General features: G+C 52.3%; 2 protein-coding genes across 3 annotated transcripts; one reads left to right on the top strand and one right to left on the bottom strand.

Moving 5' to 3' along the window:
• Nucleotides 1-1,191: 1,191 nt before the first annotated feature.
• Nucleotides 1,192-3,954, top strand: TMEM91 (transmembrane protein 91). Its single transcript, XM_054580736.1, is given in 4 exon segments — nucleotides 1,192-1,408; nucleotides 3,147-3,299; nucleotides 3,810-3,910; nucleotides 3,912-3,954. Coding segments are annotated over 4 exon segments (507 nt in total). The 5' UTR covers nucleotides 1,192-1,198.
• A 2,087-nt stretch (nucleotides 3,955-6,041) lies between these two features.
• EXOSC5 (exosome component 5) lies at nucleotides 6,042-14,550 on the bottom strand. 2 transcript variants are annotated; one of them, XM_054580735.1, is made up of 7 exons: nucleotides 13,591-13,616; nucleotides 13,030-13,116; nucleotides 10,540-10,653; nucleotides 9,879-10,000; nucleotides 8,226-8,366; nucleotides 7,152-7,241; nucleotides 6,042-6,202 (listed from the first exon to the last, which is right to left on the bottom strand). In XM_054580735.1, exons 2-7 carry the CDS (start codon nucleotides 13,091-13,093, stop codon nucleotides 6,110-6,112), a joined length of 624 nt encoding a protein of 207 aa, XP_054436710.1. In that variant the 5' UTR covers nucleotides 13,094-13,116; nucleotides 13,591-13,616; the 3' UTR covers nucleotides 6,042-6,109. The 2 variants fall into 2 exon arrangements, with proteins under 2 accessions (XP_054436710.1, XP_054436709.1); XM_054580734.1 differs by lacking the exons at nucleotides 13,030-13,116; nucleotides 13,591-13,616 and adding an exon at nucleotides 14,330-14,550.
• Between the last annotated feature and the right edge of the window lie 4,734 nt (nucleotides 14,551-19,284).

The following is a 19,284-nucleotide window of genomic DNA, read 5'->3' as shown; positions in this document are numbered from 1 at the left end:
AGGGCGGAGCCCGGAGGTTGCCGCCCAGCTCCCATCCCCGCCCCCGCGCGCCGCGGGCCAGGGAGCTAGTGGAGCGCGCAGACCCGGCACCTCCAGGCTCCGGCCCGGGCAGCGTGGGGCTCACTGAAGCCTCCATACCCGAACGGTAGAGTTGGAGCGGATGTCAGCGCAGGGGCCGTGGGCGGTGAGTGAGGGGGTGCAGCTGCGGTCCCGCTCCTCCCCCGGGTCCTGGCGCTGGGGTTGGGGAGGCAAACCCTTGGCGAGGAAGTTGGCTCAAACCAGGTTTGGAGTGAGAGCAGGAGGCTCGGGAGGACCCCCGCGGGGACCGTGGGGCGAGAATATTATTTGTTGAGTACGTTCGAGCGTGTGGTGGGTGGGGGGTGTTATGGGGTAGGTGTGCCAAGGTGGATTCTAGTAAAACAGGAAGCTGCCTGGGGAGCTGGTGAGACTGCAAGAGGTTGTGTGGGGTCATCGGTGTGGGTGGAGTAGGCCGGGGTGTTGGCAGGTGCGCAAGGGAAGTGATGGGAATGGTGATGTTGGATACGTGTGCATATATGTACATATGGGGAGTCTCTTCTACGAGACTAGGAGTGTGCAAGGAGTCGCTTAGGATGAGTGTGTAAGGTTGGGAGTTCCAGGAGGTGTTTTCTGGGAGTTGATGTTGCCAGGGTCAAGGATGAAGGAATCCCTTGGGAGACGAATACATGCAGATGGAGCTGGGGGTTGGGCTTGTCTGAATGGGTGTGTAGGCCAGGGATTTGGGTATTAGAGTGTGCAGGCTTGGGGGGCACAGGGGATGTGAACTAGAGTAAAGTGCAAAGTGTCACTGGGGAGGGCTGTGAGGGAGAGGGACGGTGATTATACACCCAGGATGGGTGTGTAGTTCATCAAGCAAGTAAATGTGCAAGCCATGGTTTGGAACAAGTGTGCTACAGTTACATGGTTTTTGGCTGAGGATAGAGAGGCCCCGGGTTGAATGTCCAGACCCCCTGGATTCTCTTTACAATGTGGCCTCTTTTACTCTGTGGTCCTCAGTTTTACTATCTGTAAAGTGGGTCTGAGAGCTGTTGCGCTGTCTAGTCTCTGTATGGAGTCTCTCCAGAGTCAAAAGTCATGGGGAGGATGATGGTGAGACTTTCACAATCTCTCCTTTTCTTTCCCTATCCAGGGAAGCACCTCCAGGAACCTCTCCCCAGCCATGGGCAGCCCCAGTCTTCCAGAACTTCAACAGCCTCTGCTGGCAGGTGTAGGCTCCGCATGCCCTGTCCAGAAGCCTGGGGAGCTTGAGCTGGATCCCCTCTTCAGAGAGACAGCCTTTGTGGAGTCGCTGTGGGGTTGGCAGCTTCTGCCACTACCTCTTCCCTCTGTGAGCGCTGGTCTTGGGCAGCCAGGGCCCCCTGACCTTGAGGTAGGAGTAACAGGCCTTAGTGGAAGCAAGAGGAGGGGGCTGGAGATTACAGCTATGGTCAACATTTGATAGGCTGGCAGCTGAGGTACCTGCCTTTGGACTGGAGTCTCACTTCTGAGCTGCGAATGGGGCTTCCTAGATATCCTGTTTTTCCTATTCTCCCTGTCCCCTGGATTCTTTAGCTTTCTCCATATTTGCTTCTTATCTTAGTTCCTTAGCCTTTGGCTCTGTCTTTCCTCTGATTTCTGACTCTCCTGCTATCTGTCCATCTCTCTCCTGAGCCAACTCGCCTCTGGCCTACGTCTGCCCTGATCTTTTTTGAAAATTGTCACTTTTGTAATTTCTTATTCATTTTGTAAACATGGCTTCCCAGTTACCACTGTTATATAAGAAATCACTGCAAAACTTAGTAGTTTAAAAAGAACAGCAGTCATTGTTATCACTCATGGTTTCCTTGGGTTAGGAATTTGGAGTCGTTCTGCCTTAGTGTCTTTCATGAGGTTGCAGTGAACCAGTGGCTAAGATCTGGAACAATCAGGGGGTTGATGCAGCTGGGGCTGGCTAGTACCTCTCTTCATGTCGTCTTAGGGTTTCCACATGCGTCTCCCCACGTGGGCTGGTTTGGGCTTCCTTCCAGCATGGTGGCTTCTGGGCCATTGGACTTCTTACGTGCCTCCAGTCTCCAGCATGAGTGTGTCAGCAAATCAGGAGCTGCCTCACCTTTTCTGACTTGGGAAGTCTTGTGACATTCCATCAATTACATTCCATCAATTGTGGACAAGTCACAGCCTATCCAGATTCCAGTAGAAGAGACACAAACCTTGCCCTTGATGGGAAAAGTTTCAGTCGCTGTCTAAGAGCATGCAGGATGGGAGAGATGGTTGTGGCCACTTTTGGAAGAGTCTGCCATACTGTGGCAACAGGCATCATGCTGACATTATATGCGTCTGATAATTCCATTGTTCAAAGATTTTGCAGGTCTAATTATTTCTGCTCATATTCATTCACAGACATGCTGGTCATATTTGAAAAATTATTTTGAGGCCTAGAATGAAGGTACGTCCCTCCAGAGAGGACTTGGTTTGCTTCTGAGAGCTGCCTGGGGACATCAGCAGTTAAAGATCATTTTTAATTTCAAAAATTAAATTAAATTTTTGATTGAAGTTAATTTTTCTGGAATTGGCAAATGCCTTCCCAGAAAGGGCAAAAGAGGCCTTCTGTGTTCATTTGACCTGTTAACTTGGATTTTCATTTCAGTTTTGGCCTTACAATGACTCCTTACTCTTATGAGCTGTTTGATGCAAGATTAACTTAAAATCTAGAATCAATAGTTTCAGGGGGCAGGTTTGTCTGAGTAACTTAGGCCACCAGAGCTGTTTCTCCTAATCTTCATCTTTTTGCAGGATCCTGCCCCTTTTGGTGCCTGTCTCCATTTCAGGGGCATTGAACTCAGACATTACACACAGTTGTAGTATCTGACTGGACCTGTGAACTCCTTGAAATTGAATTCAGAGCTTTGGTGGGGGAGCCGGGGTGGGTGACACAGCTCTTTGAGACAAGCTCCACAGCTTCGCCTCAAAGGGTCCTAAGATATAGAAAAGTCAAGAGCCTGTTTGCTGAAACATTTGTCTTGGTGTTTCTGGGGAGGCCCCGCTATTGGTCTTTGGGGGCCACGAAGAGCAGAGCATTGGGGCAGGGAAGGTGGGTGATGCCCACCCAGGCTCTCTTCTGTCTATAGGATGTATCAAATGACAGCGACTCGGACTGGGATGGGGTCAGCCTTCTCTCCCCACTGCTGCCCCATGACCACCTGGGCTTGGCTGTCTTTTCCGTGCTGTGCTGTTTCTGGCCTGTGGGCATTGCTGCCTTCTTCCTGGCTCCAAAGATCTGTGTGTGGGGCTGGGGTGGGGGGACTGGATATAGAAGAGAAAAATGCACTCAAGGTACAAGAAAACAGAACAGCAGTTATGCCTGGGGGCGGGGGAAAAGAGATGGAGAGGCGCTTCACATGGAAACACTCAGGGGTAAGATGAGGCGTGTTGCACAGAGGGACGGAAGGAGGTGGTTAAAAGCCTGAAACCCTAGGGCTGCCCCTCTCTTTGAGCAAGCTACAACTTCCCTGTGTCTTTTTACGCATCTGTGAAATTGGGTAATTCCTGCCTCAGGGTCACTGTGAGGATGCAATGAGTCAGGACCTAACGGCGCCATACGCTATCATACATGTCTTTTATTAGTCACCCGGTATCCCCAGTGCCCAACTGTGCTTGGCCCACAGTGATGCTCCCTGTCTTGGAGATATATGAACGAACGCCTGGGTGTGTCCCACGGGGAAGGAGCTGGGCTTCAGGAAGCAGGGTGGCAGAAGGGATGCCTGACTCACTGATGCCCAACACCTGCACAGACCAGTAAGGCTTGGGCCAAGAGGAACATCCAGGGGACAGGGGCCGCCTCCCGCCGCGCCTTCCTGCTGGGGGTCCTGGCTGTTGGGCCGGGTGTGTGCAGACGCGGCAGTCCTGGCGACCCTGGCTGCCTACCTTGCCTCTTGAGACTTGCCCTAGCTGCCCCTGCAGCCCTTACTGTGAACCACCGTTGGTCCAGAGCATACGTTGGCAGAGTGGAGAATCCAGGTGGATATGGCGGTGGCAGCGTCCAGCAATGGGACCAAGCCGTACAACCCTCTACCCTTCCCGGCTGCTACAATGTGAGATTAAACACCAGACACTCTAGCAGTCAAACCCGTCAGTCTGTGTGTGGGGGCAGGCGGGGCTGAGGGCGCCTGACAGGCCATCCCCAGGATGCTCCTGGGCACCTCAGAGCTGGACAAGGGGGAATCCGGGGGTGGAGGGCTTCCAAGTTGCAGAATGATCTCTTCTGAGGGTGGTCAGCAGAGAATTAGACAGCCGGGTGCCAAGGACTTACTCCTCCATATGGTAGCTGTATGACCTTGGCCCACGTGGCCTCTTTGAGCCTCATTTTTTCAGCTGCAAAATGGGACTAATTTTCCCCCACCGGGGAAATGGGTCACACAGGTAAAATAAAGTCTCCCTCTGAGCTCTTTCTACAGCAAGTGGCAGAAACTCAACTTGGATTACCTTATACACATGCACACAAAGGGAAGAAAGTCGAGGAGCAGGATTCAGGGGCTCAAATGAAGCGAATGGTCTGGACCCTCCAACTCTTGGCCCTCCTTTCCTTTGGCTTAATTCCATGCAGGCTCCCCCTTGTCGGGGAGGAGAAACAGCCCTAGCAACAGAGAGCACCCCAGAGGTCCTGCTTCCCAAGGGCCCTCTCAAGGGCAGTGCCAAATTAATCATACAGCCTGACACTGGGAGGGGGGAACGGCAGGGGTCAGAGCCTTAAGGTAGCATCAAAGGCCTGGTCAAACGGAGTGTCTGCCAGAAGCAGCACTTAGCAGAGGGGCAGATGTGCTCACTACCTGGGGTTTGATATTATGGACAGTTTGGTCTTCTCACTCCGTTCACTGCCATTCCAGTGGATCTTCCTAGAGCTCTTCCCCATTTGGCATTCCGGGGAGCGTGACTGCAAGCTAAAGATATTCCTGCATTTCCTTCATTTCCTGGGATGAAAATGACACCACCCAGAGGGGCAGTTGTGGGAACTATGTGAGCTAGTTCAGGCATGCGAAGCACGCAGCACAGGGCCCATGACAACCCCCGAACACGAGCGGCTGCTGGGGTCAGGCAACCATGCGGCTCAGATGTGGGCTAATCCTTGTTGATGCTCACACATTCTTGGCTCCTGCCCTCTAAACAAAAGTGTGGGAGCAGTCAAAACGGCAACTAAAAATGTCCCCCCATATTTCCAGGTGCCCCCTAGGGGTCGCTACTGGCCCTGGTAACCAACAGGCCTGTCACTTCTGTGTACTGATGGGGAACCCCAGTCTAGCGTGCTGGCCTCTCCCTGGGTTTGTCTGAACAGCGAGGGACTGGGGTTGGGCTAAGTGGGACCCATGCTCCATTGCTGACTAGCTGGGGACCTCTGGCAGTTAACTGGCTTCTGAGCTTGTTTTCTCATCTTAAAATGTGGATTAAAGTAACAGCCCCACCTCACTGGCTTGTTGGCCTCAGACATGGGTGTGTCCTGTGGGGAAGGGATGGGGGCATTTTTCCGACACCCCTACAAACCACCCCCCGACCACCTCTCTCTTCTGCCTTCACATGCTCAGCTCCGGCCACACTGGCCGCCCTGCTGGTCCTCAACAGGTCCTTCTGGGGCTTGTCCCCCATGTGTCCAAGAGCTCACTCCCTGGCCTCCTCCTGGCTTCACTCAGATGTCCTCCTCCGTGACGGCGTCCCTGACGGATGTATTAAATTTGCCTTCCCCAAACCTCTCTTCCCGGCTTTTTGTTTTGTCACAGCCATTTACTATTGTCTGACAAACACCAATTCTAGGTCCTTTAACACCTAGCAGGGCCTGCACAACGGGGTGCTCAATAGACATGTTAGACTAAATGAATTCAATAAATGTGCAGTCCTAGTAATGTTTTCCTGGTGGGTGTAGGGGTGCCTGTGTCCCCTCATCACTAGCCCCAGGGGCTGCAGTGAAGTTACTCCTCAGGTGGCCCTGCGGCTACAGCCCCACAAGCTCTCCCAGGCACCCGAGGACACGGAGGCAAGGCTGGGCCACTGGTTTATTTTGCACGGGAGGCAGCGGTAGGTGGGGCACCGCGCCCCAGCCGCCTCAGCTCTTGGAGTACCGCCTCTGCAGAGATTCCCGGTAGAAGCGGAAGACGTGTTGCGAGGCAGCCTGGGCTGCAGCCAGGCACTGCTGCAGCTGGGTGGGGAGAAGCTGGTCAGTGCAGGCCCATCCCTGTCTGTACCATGCAGTCTGGCTGGCTCACCTGACTTCTCGGGCCCCTAAACCTACCACCTCCCTCTTCACCTGGGCAATCCCCCACCATCCTTGAGGTGAGGCAGGTGGGGAGGGGATTATTCCAAATGCATCTTCTCCTCCCCCACGTCAGGGCCCTTTAGAGGGGACAAGAAGGAAAAAGAGGCAAAGGATTTGGGGGGGTCAGCTTCCAGCAGCTCCAGGGCCTTACCCCAGTGGGATTGGGCACCGTGACAGCTGGACTACACTGGAGCTCTGGACCCTTAAGAGCTCACAAAATTGGAGAGATCCTGGAATTTTAGAGCCACGGGCCCTGTGACTCCGAAAGATATTAGGAGCCATCGAATCCGAGACCCCAATCTTTACTGCCCCAGATCATTCGATTCTTAGGAGGTCCAGACTGGAAATGCTCTTGGAGACCAGTTGGCCCAAGTTTCCAAACTCTTCAGATCTGGAACGGGGGTACCCCCACCTCCGGATTTCAACCTGAACTCCTATTTTCCTATCTCATTAATTGGGCTTCCCTAATTTTTTTAATCCCCACCCGAGGACATTTCTTCATCGCTTGTAGTCAAAGAGGAACATCTATCGGTTGCCTTCTCACATGTGCCCCGGCCGGGGATCAAACCCACAACCTGGGTATGTAACCCTAACCCAGAATCAAACCCATGACCTTTTGGTCTATAGGACAACGCTCCAACCAAGCCACAGTGGCCAGGGTGCACTTCCCTTTTAAAATTCCCACAAAGGTTTCTATGACTACAAAGTCTGCAAACTCTTATTTACAGAGGGATGCAAGAAGGGGCCCTCCTTGAACCTCTGAGTGCAGGCCAGGGACGTGCTGGGGGTGGAGAAAAGGCTGTGGGATTCACCCTCATCCACACGCTGGTACCTCAGCATTGGAGAAGAGTCCCTTGGTGGTGGACATAAGCAGCTTCTGGTCCACGCTGTCGAGTGCAAAGGTCAGGACTGCCCGGGCCTCCTAGGGATGAAGGAGAAGGTGGGGGACCTGGACTCTTCCCCTCAGACATGTTGGCTAATCCCAAAGGGACTCGCCTTTCCCGAAGCCAGGTACTCTTGCATTGAGTGTGGTTGTTTACCTAGGTACCACCCCTCCCAGCTTTCCCCTGGATTCTATACCCGATTCCAACAGCAGGGTTGTTGGGCTTCCAAGCAGTGTTCCTGCCCTGTAGGGGGAGCCACAGGGCACCTCATCTACCTGGTGCTTCCTGGCCCCTGGGCTCTTTGCTGCTGGGGCTGGAAGCTGGCAAAATGCATTTTCCTGATGCCCCTACAAGTTAGGTTCCAGCAGCAATCTGGTGGGAGACCGGCAGGAGGGAGACCAGCATCCTGGGCCGGATTCTGACAGCGGCAGTGGGGTGTGTGCAGGCAGGAGCTGGCTACAGGTTTCTGATCTCTGGGCGTTCCCTTTTGCTCCTTGGGCTCTTCCAACACTGTTGTAGCCAGTCCCCTGCATGAAACTCTCCACTGGAAATCCCCCAAGTGGATTCTGCTTTCCTGGCTGGGCAAATAAATGAAGGGTAGCCACAACCCTAGAATACTGTGAACTTGAGCCAATGAGGAATGCCCTCTCCTCCTGTGACTGAGCCTCTTAAGATGTAAGCACAGAACTTAAGAGGCCAGTCACAGCCTCAGGAGAGATGCTGGCCAGAGAGAATGGAGCCAACGTGCAGAAAAGAGCAGGCACTAGGAAATGTAGAAAGGGAATCCAGATGGCATTCGAGGCCCTGGCTCAGTCTCTGTCCTGAGCTTGGCTTTCAGTGTCGGTCCATTCCCTGTTTGCTCACACAGTCTGACTTGGGTTTCCAGCACCTGCCCTGATGAACGGAGCAGTTTGTCAGCTGGGACTGAGGTGGTACAAGCCAACTGTGGTGGAAAAGTGTGGCCTACAGGAGAGGGACAGGGTCTGCCCACGGCCCTTCACCACTCTGGCCTTCATACCTACCTTTTCTTGTTTGGCCGTGGGGTCCAGCACAAGGGTCCCATCGGCGTCCAGGGCACAGGTGACCCCACAGAAGAGGGCCCGCATGGGCACGCCTGCGTCGACCAACGCCATGCAGGCGGCGTTCAGGCAACAGGCCAGGAGCTGAGCGCCACGGGGAGTGGTTAAGAGCTTCCACTGCAGGGCTGGCCGGCACGTGTCCTTATCCCCATCCCCCCAGCCAATGCAGTGGCAGCAGCACTAACTGATCACAGGGAGGGAGTATGGCAGAGTTTTTAGTTCTGAGATCAAATAAACTTGGGTTCCAGAACTGACTTTGTGACCTTGAGCAAGTGACACTCTCTGAGCCTCAATCAGGAATCGTGATACTCCACAGATATATACTGGCAGATGCCAAGCACCATGAGGGAAACCACGGGCAGAGAGGGGAAGACAACTTCCCGATCACATGGGAGGTGCTGGCAGAGCGAAGTCTGGAGCTTGGGACTCTGGCAGGCAGCTGCCACCAATGACAGACTGGCAGGGAGGTGGAGGGAGGAGTCATTACTGCCGCCCTGAGGGAGCCCACCATCCAGGGGGGAGTGTGGCTGCGGCGCGGTGGACGGTGAGCCCGGGGCTAGGCGAGCCAGACACCCAGCCCCTACCTCAGCTGGCTCCCCAGGTGTAGCACAGATAAGTGCCCAACTGCAGAATCCATCCCACCTCTGCCACTGACCGTCTGTGACCTCCTTCTGAGCTTCACTTCCGCCCTCTGTATAATGGGGTTACAACAGCCCTTCCCTCCTATCTATGAAGTGCCTGCCCCACGAGGCCTTCTACAAGTGCCCGTTTCTGGTCCTCAGCCTCAACCTGTCACCCAAACCACAGGTGTCTTTCAAGGATGAGCTGCTGGCCCAACTACTCTGCTTGCTCAGGGCTCCCCCAGTGTGGAACTTCAAATCTAAACTCAGGGTCGGCCCTGACTGTTGTGGCTCAGTTGGTTGGGCATCATCCTGCACAGATCAGATCACTGGTTCGATCCCGGTCAGGGCACACGCCTGGGTTGCAGGTTCAGTCCCCAGGTGGGGCATGTGCTAGAAGCAACCGATCAATGTTTCTCTTCCTCTCTCCCTCCTTTCCCCTTTCTCTAAAAATAAATAAATAAAACCTTAAAAACAAAACAAAACAAAACAAAACATCCCAGGGTCAGAATGAAGGTCAATGGCACAAGCTTTGGAATCAAGCCTGCGCCTGAGTTTTGTCTCTGCTGCCTTCAGCTGTGTGACCATGGACAAGTGACTTCCCCTCTCTGAGCCTCAGTTTCCTCACCTGAAACTGGGGAACATAAGAACATCAACCTTCCAGGGGCCCTGGGCTCTGGAACCAGATGGGGTGGGTCTAAGTCCTGACTCTGCCAATTACTCCTTATGTGAGTTGACTTTGCTGTACAGATTAAATGAGTTGACATGTATAAGGCACTTAGAATAGTGCTTGACACACAGTAAGCACTCAAGCTGTTTGCTGTTCTTTTTCAACAAGTTGGTTTGGTGCCTGTCAAGTGTTTGGAGGTCTTCTGCTAGAAGAGGATGTGTACGGCCTTCAGCAAGGGAGGAAATTAGGGAAATTAAGGAGATTCTGGAGGACTTCCTGGAGGAGGCAGCTTGGGGGAAAGGATACAGAGCCAGCATCGCTGATGATCTGCAGCACGATGGTGATGGAGGTGCGGGGGTGCAGCGCCCCCAGCACCACCGCTTCACATGTGTTCCTGATCAGCCGTTCCCGGCTCTTCTCTGCTACACCTGGGGAAGTAAGGCATGGGAACGGGTCAGGCTTTTTTCTTCCTCCATACGCTTCACCCAAGCCTCTGGAAAGGGCCTGCAGCCTCAGCCTGGGTTGGCGCAGGACCCTCCATCAATGGCACAGCATTCCCAATTGGCAGGAGGTAGGGCCTGGCTGCCACCCACTCCACCCCCGCCGCCTCCCGCATCTAGCAAGGGAGCCTCCTGGGGGAGGAAAACCCGAGTGCCCATGTCCTGCGCTGCTGCTCAGGCCCAACCCAGGGGGCCCAGTCCTCTGGAGTGAGGAAGACAGGAGGTAGAGGCATAAAAACATATGAATGGGGAGAAGTGGAGATGGAGCCAGGAAAAAGAAGGGGGATGGGAAGACTCAGAGAGACAGAGAGGCAAAGAGAAAAGAAACAAAAGATTCAGAGGAAGAGTTGGAGGAAAGAGGTAGAAATCGCTGAGGGGAAATGAGGGGACAGTGGAGACTAGGGACAGCCATGAGGGAGGGGCCGGGCAGGAGATCTTGAGAGAATGGACATCGGGGACCCAGTTACCAGGCAGCCCGATCTTCGGCCTCAGGATCACTTCCAGTGTGGCCTTGTTGAAGATCTCTTTGCTGACCTTCACCTCGGCTGGCCCATATACCCCGGCCAGGACGGAGGTATCCCCTAAGGAGAGAGCACGGAGGCCTGACCCACGTGTGCCCTGCCTCCGGGGCCCACTGCGAGGCACTGAACAGTGTGGGCGTTGCCCTGGCCCACCAGTTGTTGGCAGTGATCCTTGGAGGACCGGCTTCATTTCCCTCCCTTCACTTCCTCACCTGTAAAATGGGGACAATAACAGGACCTCCCTCATAGCATCGCAAGGCCTGAGTGAGGCAATGGACAACACTGCCTGGAACATGCTGAGTGAACAGACTCTGGCTAATGTTACTGACTTTAACAGGAAGTTCTCCCTGACGGTGAACCTTCCTCTCTCTCACTGCAGTTGGTCTCAACCTGTCCCAAAGCTTCCCCCAGCCCTACCCTCTTCCCTCACTCAGGCTATTGCTCCCTAACTTTGCAGCAGTCAGGACACCTGAGAAAGGGATGTATCTCTGGGTGTGGGCCCTGACTCCCAAGTTATTTCCCAGGGTGGCTATGGACCAAGCCCTGAGAGATAGAAAGCCTGGCTTCTAGTCCTTTCTGCCTCCTCCTGGCTATGCACCCTCGGCTGATGTTGCTCATTTCTCTGGGCCTCAGTTTTACCACCTGCAAAATAGAGACCGGACTCGAGCGGCAGCTTCCAAACTTCTCTGACCATAACTCCAAGGAATACATTTTGCAACGGGACTCAAAATGCCTGCAGACCTCTGTGTGAATGTAAATGGGGCAAAGGCTTCACAAAATCTTACCGTTGCTCTCTTAACATACTCTGATATTTTCTATTTGATTGCAGTGAAAAACAGTGAATGCGGTGGATCTCAACCCTGACTGCACACTAAACTCACACCAAAGCTTTAAAGACAGTGATGCCCAGGCCCTCCTCCAGAGATCCTAATCCAGCTGCTCAGGGTAGGGTTCAGGCACTGGGAGTCAGAGCTCCACAGGCCATTCCGTGTGCGGGGAGAGAAGGGGAACCCGCGACCTGCAGTGTGAAGAAATGAGCTCGAGCACAGCTTCCAAACACTGGTGTGAAATCTGAACCACTGCAGCACTTAATGGAAAATATACAGGACAATGGGGCAGGTTCTGGGGCTATGCATTTTTTTTTTTTAAATCCTCACCTGAGGACATTTTTTCTTTGCTTTTTAGAGAGAAAGGGAGAGAGAAATATCAATCACCTGCCTCCCATATGTGCCTGGACTGGGGATCCTATGTGCCCAGACCAGGGATAGAACCTGCAACCAAGGAATGTGCCCCAATCACAAACTGACCCACCTTTCGGTTATGGGACCACACTCCAACCAACTGAGTCACATTCGCCAGGCCCTGGGCCTCTGCATTTTAAGTTTACCAGAGATTCTGAGACCAGACATACCCGGAACATACTTTTAAGGGTCTTCAAGGACTCCTCTTGTTCCAGAGGCCTGGGGTTTTAGAACATGGAAGAGGCCACCCTTCTCAGTACTGCTAAGTTCTAAGAAACTTGAGGCGTCTGAATTTAGCAAGAGAGCTAAGCCTGGGGACAGGCCGAGAAGGTCCCTAGTTGGGCTGTTTTCCCTGGGTTTGGGAGGAGGGGCTGTTGCACAACCGAGGGTTTCTCTGTGCTCCAGGAAAACCTGCCCCGAGGTGGGGGAAGTTACCCAGGAGAATTAGATCTGCGCCGGGGCAGACGGATGGTCTGTGGTCCACCTGAACACAGGAGTCCCTCCCCTCTCGCCTTCCTGAGGACACAGCCCCAACAGTTCTCCGGAGCTGTTCTCTCCTCTCGGCCCACATCCAGCTTCAGCTGCTGCCCCGTTGGTCTGACCCTGCAACAACCAAGCTCCCGAAGAGCTGTCTCCTTTTCCTCTCCTTGATCCCGCCACCCCACTGGAGCAGCTCTTGACAGCATCACCAGCGACAAATGTCCAAACTGTCAACCCACAGGTTGGTTCCATCCTCATGTGAGGCAGCCTCACTACAACAGGCAGCTGGTTGGCCCGTCCGTCTCTGGGCTCCTCCAGGAAACCTCCCTCTCTGTTTTCCTCTTGCCTTGACCCTTCTCAGTGTTTTGGGGGTTTTTTTGCTAGCTCCTCACAAGTGAGAAGACTCAGGTCCTGGTCCTGGGACCTCTTTCCCATCTACACTCATTTTCTTGGTGATTTCTTTCATTCAAGAGCCCAAAATACTATCCATAGCCAGAGGATTTCAAACTCTCTGTCCATATCGGGTCTCACTTCTCAACTCCAGATTGGTATGTCCAACTCACCACTGAGAGACCCACCAGGCACTGCGAACTTTACATTCCCAACGGGACACCTCATGTCCCTCCAGCACAGCTGATCTGAGCAGAAATCTTAGCTCCGTCCGTCTCCTCTCATGCTCTAAAACCAAACCATCTGCAAATTGTGTCAGTTTTACCTTCAAAATACATCAAGAATTTCCCCGCCTTCATTACTTCCACTCTGCCTTGAGCCACCATCATCTTCCTGCTGTCCCCATAACCCACTGCAGGCAACACCGAAGCCAGAGAGATTCTGTGAAAATATACTCAGATTGTTCCACTCCTCTGAGCAAAGCTTCCAATGGCTCCCATCTCATTTACTAGACCCTATGTGATGGGCAATCCTTACCTCTCCCCAAAACCTCCTCTCACTGCTCCAGCCATACTGATCTCCTGACTTCCTCAAACACACCAGGTCAGTCCTTACCATGGCCTGGCTACCTGCTGCTCCCCAAGCTTTACACTTTCCTTCCTGATAGATCGAGGCCTTTCCCGGCCATCCTATTTAAGACTGCAGCACTCTGTGGCACACCCTATTCCCCTCCCATTCTATATTTTGCTCTGTAGTGTCTTACTTAGTTATCTTCTTTACTGTCTGTGTTCTTGGTTAGAGTGTAAACTCCGTTAGATGAGGGATTAAAAAAAAAATTATTGCTGTATTCTCAGTGCCTAGAACAGTAGTTAATACAAATACATACCTGTTCAATGAGAAGGAATGAGTGAAAGCAGCTTTGTAACTGGGTAGAAGGTAGTGCCTTAGAGAGGGGACCGAAGCATCTATGGGGGTGATCCTTAGGCTTATCTCCAGAGGAATATTTACCTGGGTCAGGGAGTTTGAAAGGTATTTAGCTAGATCTTACAATAGGTAAGATGTACCCCAATCTCAGGGATATTTAACCAATTGGTGGGGATGAGGAAAACCTTTCATAATCCAAGGTGCAGACATCACCCTCAATCTGCAAAGTATGTCCTTCGGTGAAAGGTCTGCCATAACAGGGAGTAATCAAACCAGTAATAGTGACCTGCCAGCCTACTAGGTATTTATGCAAATCGGCAGGTTTGCCTCAGTCTGGGATGTATAGACCCAGGGTATGTCTGTGGGAGGTTGAAAAGGAATCTAATCACGGAGTTACTTACTCTGGTGAGATTTCCCTATTCTAGAGGATTCATGCTTATAGGGAGGTCTGCCCCTCTCTCCCGGTAAGTATTTACCAGAGTGGAAATATCTTCTCCCTTCTAAATGGGGGAAGAGACCCTCGTGTATCTAGTAATATCCATCCGGGCAAGGAGTTCTCTACGAGTTCAGGAGGGATATTTACCGGCTATTATCAGAGGAGGTGGGTACACCTTTGCAAGATATACCGTAGTCCCTCCCTAAAACAAATACGACTGGGATGAACGTGGCCCTAGCAGTATCTACTTGGGGTAAGTTCTCACCTTGCAGGAACGAGGCAGAGCCATCCGGCCGGGACAACAGGTTCTGTTCACAAGCAAAGTGCCGGAGACTGCAGCAGGGGCCCCGAGAGCCGGAATCTGTCCCATACTCAGTGCGGGTTTTGGCGTCAGTCTGCATCCTTCCCTCCATCTGCCAACACCACGCGTTCAGTCACTTCCGCACAGAAGCGCGCGCGCCGGCGTACCTGCTGCGTACCCAGTGCGCAAGCGCCAACCCAGGATCACCAGAGCGGGCACGTGGTTCCCCGTTTACTGACAACTTGGCCCCTCCCGCTCCGGCCTCTAAATTCCAGAAAAGCCATTGTACTGTACTGAGTCGGGGGCGGTCCTTGACTGGGGCTCGTCGTACCCGAGGCCCCGGGCCTTAAAACCCTAAGCCTCTGGTTGGCTTGCCCTCTTCTTTGCCTGTTACAAAAACAATGACAATGAGGCGATCGGAGTAATTTTTGGGGAACTACGTTTTATCCACTCACACTTGTATCCTAGATACCTCAGGACTATAGCAAGTGTTTTCTCTGCGGGGTGTGCTGGCACTTGAGTCAGGCTAATGAAGGGGCACCCCCTAGTCTCGAAGGGGAGAGGGGCGGATCGCTAAGGAGTTGTTAATCAAGATGGCGTTAGTGGCCGGTGGGTTACGGGTATTGGGAGCAAGTCGAGGCTGGGGCCAGGCTGGCCTCTTTCTCCTGCATCGGCTTGGGGTTCGGGGACTGGCTATATCTGTGAGTATTTGGGACATCTGGGAGTTTTCCCCAGGAGGGAATAGGGATGCCAGAGCCATTTGCAGAGTGTGGGGTTCCTGCAAGGAGTGAAGGAAGAGCTGTCACAGAAGGGATAAGTTAGAACTACTTGGAGAGGACAGTCGGAGGAACAGCTTCCATTTCTTTGGGGGAGGAAAAGTGACACAACTCCTTTTGGGGCGCCGAGAGACGGAGACAACTTGTAGAGAGGGAGGGGGTTCTTTATTAGTTGCCATCCATATGCAGGGTGGGATGGCCGCTTGGAGGGACCTGGGAAGACGGTAAGACCTTTGCTTTGGGGGTTGGGGAATAAAAATAAAACTGCCTTAGTAAGGCATTTTGCTCTTAGTAAAGACCCCTCCCCTTCAAAGAAGAGAACAGAGAAATCTGGTCTCCCATCACTTTTTTTGTTTTCCCCCCTCTCTTTTAATAGTGCCCTGTACTTCTTTGCTCTTTTGCTGATTTTGGAATGAATTGCATAGCCCTCACAGGTGTGGTTCAGTGGTTTGAGTGCCAGCCTGCGGACCGAAGGGTCACTGGTTCGATTCCCACTCAGGCACCTGGGGTGCTGGCCAGGTCCCCACTTGGGGGCATGCCAGAGAGCCCTCTCTTTCTCCTTCTCACTAAAAATAAAGTAAATAAATAAAAAATCTTTAAAGTGAATTGCATAAAAAAAGTCGTTTGAACCTGTGTCCCCTAATCAGATGTCAGGGCAGTGACCTTGTCTGTTGCGGTCACACTACAGAGAAGATGACTAGAAAATATTCCTTGAATTAATAAGACGAGAGAAAAGGAGGGAGAGAGATCCACAGGGCACTTTGCCCACGTTTCTCCTTACTGGAAACCCCTGTGGGTTGCAGTAGAGCTATGAAGTAAAATCTCACAGAAAGTAGTTGTTTTGGTTATGAAGCTAGATCACATTTGTTCATATTCCTAATACATTGTTTTCCAGCTGTGTAGCCTTGGGCAAGGGTCTGCTGTTCTCTGCACCTAATTTCCCCCTCTGTAAAATGCTAGCAGTGGCACCTTGCAGGGTTGTTGGAAAATTAAATACGTAGGACGCCAAGAACTGAACCTGGCATTACAATAAGGGCAATAGGAATGTTAGCCACTTTTTAAAGTGAGGGTGGAGGGAAGGAGGGAGAAGAAATGTGACTTTGGGAGGGCCTGGATAGGTGAGGGCCCTGGAGGGAATCTGTCAAGATCTTGTGGGGTTGGGCCTGACCCTCTGACCCTCCAATCCAGAAGGAAGGGAAGCTGGAAGCTGTAGGTAGAAGCTCCAGATCGGAGGGGAAACAGGGGAGGAGGGTGAAGAGGACGGGGCCAGGATTGAGGGGAGGGGTCCTGGGAAGGGAAGGGTTGCTGGAGCTGGATGGGGTTAGGGAGGGCAGTCTCCTGCTGCAGAGCTGGTTTGCGTCGGCTCCGCCCTCTGCCCCGCCCCCCATCCTCTTTGGCTGATTTCAGTCCCAGGAGCCCATTGGCTGGGCCAGTGGGGCGGGAGGTGGGCAGGACTCGGACTGGAGTGGCGGAAAGGTCCTTTGTGACTGATTAAATCAACTTCTGGCCCGGTCACCCTGCTGCCCTTCCCTCTTGACTTCCCTCCTTTGTTTTTTTGGGGGGAGTGGTGGAGGAGAGGAGGAGATGATCTCCCAGAGTCCTACTTTTTATACATGTATAGTATTTAAAAATTTATATATTTTTGGAGTCCTCGGTTTTCTTTCCCACGTTTATTTCTCCAACTTGTTCTTTTAAAATTAAAAATGATACTTTTGTGTTTTTGAATGGAGGGAAGGAATAGTAGCATTTAGTCAAAGAAGATTTTAGGCCAGGGGTGTCCTATAGAACTTCTCGTGATGGTGGAAGTATTCTATATCTGGGCTGTCCAGTACGGTAGCCCCCATCCACACGAGGCTACTGAGCACTCGGAATGTGGGTAGTGCCACTGAGGAACTGAAATTTCCACTTTACAGATGGTTTCCAACTTAAGATGTTTTGACTTGACTTTTCAGTTTTACAATGGTGTGAAAGTGATACACATTCATTGGAAACCTTGCTTTGAATTTCGATCTTTTCCCAGACTAGCAGTGTGCAGTGTGTTATTCTCGTGGTGCTGGGCAGAGGCCGTGGGCTACAGCTCTCACTCAGCTACGTGATTGTGAGGGCAAACAGCCACAGTGCACTGTGTGGCCAGCGTTTCTTGGATATTGTGTTTTTTGTTTTCGCATCTTATTGTATCTACAAAAGGCCCATCTGTGTCTTCTGCTTCTGGTGAGAGGAAAAAGAAGACAATTACTCTTGAGATGAAATTCAAGGTAATTGCTCAGTTATAGGCCAATGTGAGTGTTCTGGGCACAAGTGAGGTAGGCTGTGATGTTCCATAGGTTAGAGTTTGTTTGTTTGTTCGTTTGTTTTTTGAGAGAGAGGGGAGGGGAGGGGAGGGAGAAGGAGAAGGAGAGAAACATCTTATGGTTGTCTCTAGTCTGCACTCTGCTTGGGGACCGAACCAGAAACTTAGGCATGTGCCTTGACCAGGAATTGAACCGGTGACCTTCTGCTATACGGGATGACACCCAACCACCTGAGCCATTCTGGCCCGGGCAGTTTAGGTGTTTTATACATTTTTGATTTATGATATTTTCAACTTGTGATGGGTTTGTCAGTACTTAACCCCATTGTAAATCCAGGAGCATCTGTATTTCATTTAAAAAAATTTTTTTATTGATTGATATGAGAGAGCAAGACATCGATTTGTTGTTCCAGCTATTTATGCATTCACTGGTCAATTATTGTATGTGCCCTAACTGGGGATTGAACCTGCCACCTTGACATATCAGGGAGATACTCTAACCACTTGAGCTATCTGGCCAGGACTGTATTTAATTTTGATGAATTTAAATTTAAATAGTCACAGCCTATCATATTGGACAGTACAGTTTTAGCTGAACAAGGTGGAGCCAGGAGACAGCCAGTGCCTTGAGGGAAAGTTGGGAGGTTGGGAGGCTGTGCTGGAGAGGACAGGTTGGGCCGTTGGGGCGGGCTGGGCTGGGAGGATTGGGGCGGGCTGGGCTGGGAGGATTGGGGCGCGCTGGGCTGGGAGGATTGCCGTTCTTCTCCCTGCCGGCTTGCCCTTCCTTTCACCTCGGAGGCGTTTGCCTGATTCTGACTCCCTTCCTTCCCCTCCAGTTGCTGGCGGGTGTATTAGTGCTCCAGGAAAAGAGAAGGAAGGAAAGCTGGTTTGTCAGGGTGTCCTGAGTCAGTGTCTCAACCAATACCCCAGGAAACAAATGGGACCTTGGCTGAGCCATTTCACTTCTCCGAGCATAGCAAGTGGATGTCTAGAATCCCTGCCCTGTTGGAAATCAGGCAGCACCCAGAGCTTGGTTTGTGCAAATTAGCAGTAATGTTACTTCTCTGACCCAGCTGTTTGGGCAGCCTGTCCAAGGGCTTCAGTGTCCTGTGCAATGTCTCCAAGTGGTAGGTGCCCAGTGTCTATTGTGGGATGAATGGACATGGTCATTATTGATCCGTGTGCATCCATCTCCCTTTTGGCTTGTGTCTTAAGGAGCCCGGCCTCTTTTCACATCCTGAAGCACTGTATAATTTATAGTACCCACTCATACATTTAATTCAGCTACACTGCAAGGTAGCTACTGGTAGTTTTCAGTCATTACAGGTGAGGAAACTGAGGCTCAGAGGGGAGAGGTGTAAATTTGGAGCCCTGGACTCCAAAGCCCAGTTCCTTTTCATAGTCCCAGGCTGTCAGGAGGAGAGCACTGCGGCTTTGGCTTAGGTCTTGTAACTTCTAGCTCACTCCAGGCTTCGCTGGCATCACCAACCTCTGCCCAGGCCAGCTGGTAGGAATCTGGGAGACAGAGCTGGCTTCAGTCCTTCCCCTCGCTGCCTCAGCCCCACTGGCCATCTTCCCCATCCTGGGATAAGCCCCTGCTACCCAGAGGCCTCTGTGGCCATATATGGCCCTTCAGATGTCCGCTGACAGGATGACTGTCTCGGTTAACTGGCTCATCTGCAGTGCTGGGCCCCACCTTTCCATTTGGCCAAATGTAGCCCCTGTTCCATTTTCATCTCCCCTGGGCCTCAGTCCTTGTCCGGAGCGTCTGCCGGGGCCTGGCGTCACTCTTCAGTTTGAGGTGCAGCCAGTCCTTCTCCCCAGCTGCTCTTTTGCCCCATCTTCCTCTTACG

Source organism: Pteronotus mesoamericanus, unplaced genomic scaffold, assembly GCF_021234165.1.
Source record: "Pteronotus mesoamericanus isolate MK-2021 breed Mesoamerican mustached bat unplaced genomic scaffold, CSHL_Meso_final contig_639, whole genome shotgun sequence".
Taxonomy (NCBI): Eukaryota; Metazoa; Chordata; class Mammalia; order Chiroptera; family Mormoopidae; genus Pteronotus; species Pteronotus mesoamericanus.
This window is presented reverse-complemented; position numbering and strand designations above follow the sequence as displayed.

Bases quoted from the DNA above. Each gene is read 5' to 3' on its own strand.
- EXOSC5 (XM_054580734.1), bottom strand. From the start codon at position 14,477: ATGGAGGGAAGGATGCAGACTGACGCCAAAACCCGCACTGAGTATGGG. The intron at 10,001-10,539 runs GTAACTGGGTCC...TTACTTCCCCAG, and splicing joins GCCGAAGATCGGGCTGCCTG to GTGTAGCAGAGAAGAGCCGG. The intron at 7,242-8,225 runs GTAGGTATGAAG...CTTCATCCCTAG, and splicing joins CCACGGCCAAACAAGAAAAG to GAGGCCCGGGCAGTCCTGAC.